This window comes from Chaetura pelagica, unplaced genomic scaffold, assembly GCF_000747805.2.
Source record: "Chaetura pelagica isolate M959 unplaced genomic scaffold, ChaPel_1.0 scaffold67, whole genome shotgun sequence".
NCBI classification, from domain to species: Eukaryota; Metazoa; Chordata; class Aves; order Apodiformes; family Apodidae; genus Chaetura; species Chaetura pelagica.
In genome coordinates, this window is record NW_009954107.1 from 2,388,522 (window position 1) to 2,395,458 (window position 6,937).

General features: G+C 38.3%; 1 protein-coding gene across 1 annotated transcript in view; it reads left to right on the top strand.

The window, feature by feature from the left end:
• Positions 1 to 6,340, top strand: part of FRG1 (FSHD region gene 1) — a 6,762-nt gene extending 422 nt beyond the window's left edge. Inside the window, exons 2-9 of the mRNA XM_010002473.1 lie at positions 258 to 325; positions 1,586 to 1,708; positions 2,658 to 2,715; positions 2,900 to 3,014; positions 3,393 to 3,497; positions 4,259 to 4,350; positions 5,273 to 5,383; positions 6,221 to 6,340. Of these exons, the coding sequence (XP_010000775.1) occupies positions 258 to 325; positions 1,586 to 1,708; positions 2,658 to 2,715; positions 2,900 to 3,014; positions 3,393 to 3,497; positions 4,259 to 4,350; positions 5,273 to 5,383; positions 6,221 to 6,257 (709 nt within the window). The 3' untranslated portion in view covers positions 6,258 to 6,340. The remainder of the gene's footprint in view (positions 1 to 257; positions 326 to 1,585; positions 1,709 to 2,657; positions 2,716 to 2,899; positions 3,015 to 3,392; positions 3,498 to 4,258; positions 4,351 to 5,272; positions 5,384 to 6,220) is intronic.
• Positions 6,341 to 6,937: the final 597 nt, after the last annotated feature.

Consider the following 6,937-nt stretch of genomic DNA (forward strand, 5'->3'; position numbering starts at 1 on the left):
CGTCTCGGGGGGGCCTGGGGCCAGCCCCCTCAGCCGGGACCTTGTGGCTGGGCTGGGGTGAGGCCGGGCCGTCTCGTCCCTCCGGCTGCGCCTGTGCCCGGGCAGGCCGAGCAGGGCAGGGGGTCCCGGGGGTCAGCCCCTTGCTCCCGGCTGGGATCCGCTCCTGGAGGGCTTGGGAGCGGGGCTGCGTGAAGGAGCTCGCTGTGAAGGGGCTGTGGTGGAGGCAGCCTCTTATTTATTTGTATTTCTCTTTGCAGCAAAAAGAAGCACAAGGAGAAGAAAAGGAAAAGGGAAGAGGATGCGGCAGAGCAACTTGATATTGTTGGTGAGCTGCTTTCCAGGAATTATGTGACAGTGTGGAAACTGTAGGGGATATCAGAATCTAAAGAGGTTGTTGCAGGACTTTGTAAGCTAAGTGCAGGCCCCATAAAGATTTATAACTTCCTCTTACAAGGTGTTATTTGTGTGTCAGGATCTTCTGAGACTCAAAATGGAACTTCTGAGAGCAGTAGGATAGATTTCCGCTTAACCTTTTTAGCAAAAATATGTTCTTCTATAATCTTAAGCTACTTATCAGCTTCGATCTCTCTCTTTTTTTTTTCCCCCTTTTTTTCCCTACCATGCTATTTGCTTTAGAAGGAGAGACTTATTTACTGCTGTAATATTTTCAATGAGTGCATTTCTATGTAAATAGTTTACGTTTTCTGTTACCATTACTTTGAAAATAAGTGGTTGGTCCACCTGTGCTTTCTGTTCTGCAGATGTTCTACAGTCATTAATTTAGTCAGACTTCAAAAAATGGGAGAGATTTGGAAAATTCCTACATTGATCTGTCAGCACTGACTGTGTAGGACAAGACAATTAGCTCTATACCCTGTATAAATACAGGGGAAGATAGTTTCTACTCAAGGCAGATTGACTTGCCAGATTTACTATGCGGAAAAAGTAGATCATATTCAGGTTAATTAGAAATACTTATTATTGTAATCGGGTAGAAAATATTTGTAAGACCATATGCCAGGAGAAAATTCTACTGTTTAAAAAATACAGATGTCATAATTCTAATTCATGCAGGGCTGTGTGTGCAGGGCTGCCCTTAACTTTGGTAGACTTATGTGGGGCTTGAACAACTGAAGTTAAAGGATTACAGCTCACATGAAGTAATTTAACAGCAAGATGAGAGAGTTTACAAGTTTCTGTTGTGTTGGAGAATCTAATAATTGGGTATGACCCCAAAATTGCAGGAGGCTGGTCTAGATGGGAAAAAAAGACAAACAACCAAAACCTTCCTTGCAATGTGGATCAGCTGAATGGATCAACTTGCTCTATGGACCAACACAAAGAAGGGATGAAGCACAGGAGGCTGAGACTAGTGATGACAGGGTGGGTAGAACAGCAGAACTTCATTGCAGGAGCAACACCATTAAATTGGCCCTGTAGTATAAAATAATGCACAAAGAACTTGAGACAGCAATTGTATCTTCAGATTTTCAAATCTCAGAAAAGACACAGAAGTATCATCTCTTGAACTACTCTAATCACAAGTTGTAATTAATCTATTAACTGTCATGGTTTTGTATTTTAGGAAACTGGTGGGCTGTCAGTAACTTTGGTGAAATTACAGGAACTATAGCTATAGAAATGGATAAAGGAGCTTACATCCAAGCCCTCGACAATGGCTTGTTTACGCTTGGAGCACCACATAAAGGTTTGTTTCAGGAAATTTGGAAATACACAGTTTTAGTAATGAAAAGCATAAAAGTAGCATCACTTAAAAGCAAGCGGTTTTACAGCTATTATTACAAATAATGCAGTAATCCTAGCTGCAGCATGCATATGCCTTAAAACTAATGACTGCCAATCAGTTTCACTTATCTATTTCTTGCTGGTTTATATGTACAATAAATTGAACTGCCTTGGAAATGATCCTCTCTTAAAGGCTGTGCCACTTACTGGATGAAAAGCAGTATAACTTTCATTAATTCCTATAAAAACTTTATGGTGTCAGTGGAAGAGTCAGACTCAAAGCAGATGAGTTTTAAGGCTTATTGCTGCATCCTCATCTTAATACACTTGCTTTGTTGCTGCACAAGGGAGCTGCTAACAAGCAGGATAACTAATAAGTCCTTACCTTGAATTAGAGTACCATCAGTCAGACAAGGACTGCCCTAGAACCCTGACAGTGTTTTCACCTTCAGGGTGAGATCAGAGCAGTGATGACAATATTATCTCATTTTGGTTTTGAAGGGTGGAGAGGCTAGTAGATGTTAGGATACTGTTTTGTGTTAGCATAGGTGAACCATAATATATTTTCATATTGAAAAAACAGTATTACAAGGAGATTAAGGTTTTCAAAGACACCTGGCAAATTACAGAACATTCTCAACTGTAAATTTCTTTATATAAAGATGGACTTTATTTTGTGTCTAGTTTTTTAAGCACTCTAAATACACAAACATAAATGAGCACATGCATTGCCTTTGTAGAAGTGAATATTCAAAAAAGGAATTTTTTAAGAAATTAAGTATTGCAGCTTTCCATAGTATTTTGCAGTGGCCACTGGGCTGTGTAATTCTTTTTGAAACTGCAGTATTAACAACTTAAAATATTGCATGTTTAATACTTCTTACCTAATTTATGGAAAATTAATTCCTCAGATGATGAAGGCCCTAGTCCTCCTGAACAGTTTACAGCAGTAAAGTTGTCTGATACAAGGTAATGACTGTAACAACATGTTACAAGTTTTGATACTTGTTATCTTTGTTTCTGGTGTGAATATGTGTTTTAATATCCTCTTGAAATCTGCTGCCTATCAATACTGCTTTTGTGATGTGTTGGATATTGCAAATTGTTTGCATTAAAAATGTTCTTTATTGTTTTCCTGCATTTTCTCTTTGAGGATTGCTCTAAAGTCAGGTTATGGCAAATACCTTGGTATAAATTCAGATGGACTTGTTGTTGGACGTTCAGATGCAATTGGATCAAGAGAGCAATGGGAACCTGTCTTCCAAGATGTAAGCTGATTGGCACGATTCATTTGATGTTCATAGCATTTAACAGTATTTTGAGTTAATCTGTATAGATGTTCTTTGTGCAGTAAAAACCTTTTTTCAGTCTCTTCCATATTGTAACTTTTAGTCTGCTTTCCCAACTGCAATGCATTTACTGTCACTGGAAGTTCTTAAGATACTTCAAGTTACTGCATTTTGGCAGGTATAAGCTTCTTAAGAATGAAGTAGTCAGCAAGTCTGCTGAGTAGCTATTGAAGTGTCTGTATAAAAGAGTAAAACACATTTACAGGGTTTTCTGGTGTATTGTAGAGGATAAATGTTTTGAATCAAGTGTTATATACAACCTCGTTATAATAACAATATATGGTATTATTTCTGCAGAAGAAAATGGCATTACTAGCAGCAAATAGCCGTTTTATTAGATGTAATGAAGAGGGAGACATAGAAGCCAAAAGCAAAACTGCAGGGGAAGAAGAAATGATTAAGGTAATCTAAAATTTCCACAGTTGATACACTATTGGCATGGATATTCAATCAACCAGATTTGTGTACTACAATTTACTGTTAATACCGTTAAAATTGTTTTTTATAAGCTGCCAAGTGATGTGGCCACAAGAAAGACAGATAAGTGCCAGGACTTGATAAACTGATACACCTCCAGTAGAGATAGGAAGGTGTTACCACCACTGAAGGGTAAGACATTAGGGGGCCAGACTGCCTGTGTGGTATTTCAGGTAACTCTGAACAGCTTGGTATGGGAGAGATTGTGATTGAAAAAGGGACAGAAAAGCATTTACCAGAGTGATGCAGAAGGGGAGATCTTTTAAGTAAGAGAATGTAAAAAGACTACCTTGACTTCATCTGGATTGGGAAAATATGTGTGCTGCCGAATAGCAGTGGGTGTCTGCTAGACAGAACAATAACAGTTTTAAAATAATCTCTAAAAAAGACATTTTATCCCTACTAAAGCTATGAACTGTAATGGCGCTTCTTTGAGATGAAGGCGATTATGTCTTACAATAGTATCAAAGATTAGACTTAATATTCCCCACACTTCAGGCAGTGCTTGCTTGTACTGCAGTTGTCTCCAGTTCTGAATTAACCAATTTGCAAGCTGTGAACTTAAAAAGTCACCATGGTTGTCATTTTGTGATGTATTGTTGTCCTTAACCTGCAATTTGTGTTGGTTTTCTTTAACAGGCATTTTCTGATTTGCTTTGTCATTTTTTTTCTCTCGATAACTATAGATTCGTACTTGTGCTGAAAGAGAAACTAAGAAGAAAGATGATGTTCCACAAGAAGACAAAGGAAATGTTAAACAGTGTGAAATTAATTATGTGTATGTAGTTTAGAGCTGTTAACAGGCTCAAGTACCTTTTTTCACTTCTCTTTGGAGCTGCCTTTGGTGGAAGGGCCAAACTTCCACCCAACCTTTCACTCACTTTCCCTTCATTAGGACAACGAAAGCAAATAGCATGAGAAAGCTCATGGGTTCAAATAAAGGCTGGGAGACTGTGCACCAGTTACTGTTATGGGCAAAACAGACTCAACTTATGGAAAATTAATTAAAACCATTGCCCATTAAAGTAATCTGGGTTGTGACAAACAAAGACCAAAAAAATCCCAACACCTTGCCTTCCCCCAAGCTCAACTTCATTCCAGACTCCTCTACCTGCTCCCCTAAGCAGGATGGAGGTATGGGTCTGTACATAGTGCTTTCTCTCTGCCACTCCCTTCTGCTCTCACTTTTCCCCTGCTCTGGCACGGTCTTCTCCACAGGCTAGAGGGGAACATCTGCTTGAGGGCCTGAAGCACCTCTTCTCTCCTTCTCTGCCCTTGATGTTCACACTGCCATTTTGCATATTTTTTTTCTCATCTGCCTGCGTGGCATTTTGCCCTTTCTTAAACATGTTTTCACAGAGGTGCCACTACTCAGCTGTGTCCTGCAGTGGGATCTGTTGTGGAGCCAGCTATGTCCAGCATGGGGCAGCCCCTGGCCTCTTCTCACAGAGGCCACAGCTGCAGCTCCCCCATTACCAGCCCTTTGTCACCTACATCCAATACACTTTCATTCCTTGAATTGTCACACTAATAGTTGAAGAAGGAACTCTTCAGAACTTGATACTTGGTTTGCTAGATTTTATTAGGCCAGTTGTCTACTGCATAGCAGAAGTTAAGATACTTATCACAGCTATTGTTTTACTGAAACACAAAACTTTAAAGAAGTTACACTTTTTACATTTCCCTTCTCCCCCTTGCAGAAAGAAATTTCAAAGTTTTCAAGACAAAAAGCTTAAAATAAGCAAAGAAGACACAAAAGCCCTCAGAAAAGCCAGGAAAGAAGGCACTTTTCATGAAATGCTTCTGGACAGGTACTTCAAAAAATCATATACTGATTTAAAAAGTACTAGGAGATGGAATTACAGTAAACCTTGAATGCAAGAGAGCTACGTTTCAGGGGGTGGGGTGTTCAGCAGTTCCTTTCTGGTGTGTTCTGCCCAAGTTCTGGGGCTTACTTTTTGTTGTTCTGACATTTCGCTTCTTTAGCTGAAGTTTGCAGATTTGCACTTGCCCAGAAATTAATTATTTTAGAAATCTTAAACTAGGTTGTTCAGTTTGTTTAGTACAGAGTAGTTGAGGAATGCATCTTCTTAATCAGAAAAATGAAGCTAATTTTATCATTCTCAATACCAAGGCACTGGAGCTTTTTGGAGAGAAGAAAGTGGCATTTTGAAGAGAAACAGCATTTTTTCAGAACATTTTTCATTTTATCTAGTGGGGATAATTTTTTTTTTCCCCCAAGTTGAGACTAGTAGAAAACTGTATTGAATATGTCAAATATTTTGTATGGGTAAATATTTGCATTAAGTCAATGAGGTGAGAACATTCCTGGGCCATCACAGGTTGAGTGTCAGCTTCAAATCACATTGAATCTGAATTGCATTCCTCAGAGTGACCAATACACAATATGGGTTGATTTGAAGGGAAAGACAAAGTTAACTTAAGTCATTGAAGTTCTGGCTCCTTAAGAAAACAGTTAATTAACAAATCCAAAATACTGTTTGCTTTTATATATATTTTTACTTTGAAGTAGAACTTAAGAAAAATTGCTTTCAATGTTTCCTTAATGCTTTGAGACAGACCAGATATTACTGCATTTGTGTGTTTTGTCTTAATCTAAATTTTTTTTCATTACTCTTCCCATACAGGAGAGCAAAAGTGAAAGCAGATAGATACTGCAAGTGACAACCAGCTGGTCAATTTTCTTCTGCATCTTTCATGACAAGGTCATGTTGAAAACAAGAGTAAAATGTTTTATAATTATTTTTTGTTTAAGGGGTTTTGCTTATGTTTTTATTACATTATTTTTAAAGGATCCCTGGAGAGCTATAATTAAGCATCAAAAGTCATTTTTAAGTAATAAATAGTAAGTTTACTCTAAAACTACATGTGATTGAATAGTGAGATAATTATTTAATAGAGAAGAAACTGACCCACTGACTCTTACAAGGTTAGTGAATGGAACCTGAACTTAAGAGACAGGGGAGAAGACATTACGGGCAAAAGAGAACATAAGTAAAGTGAAATATGCTTAACACATTGAACCATTAATAAATATGAACAAGAAGAAATAACTGAAAATGTATCCTGCCAGATCCTGAGTAGGAAGTCTGTGGAGCCATTCTACACTTCATCAGGTGAGGACCAGGCCAGAATATTCAGGCTTCAAAAAACAATGTTCAAAACAGACCACTGTTCAAGTTGGTAAGTGGCATAATCCATATGCTGGAAAAAGTATGGACAAGTCTCAAGAACCCTATTGCAAATGAAAATGGAGGTTCTTCATAAGAAAAGAGGATGGCTCTTTTGTGTTAGCTGGCAGCTCATTTTACAAGAGGAAAAAAAACTGATTTTGCAAATTTGCT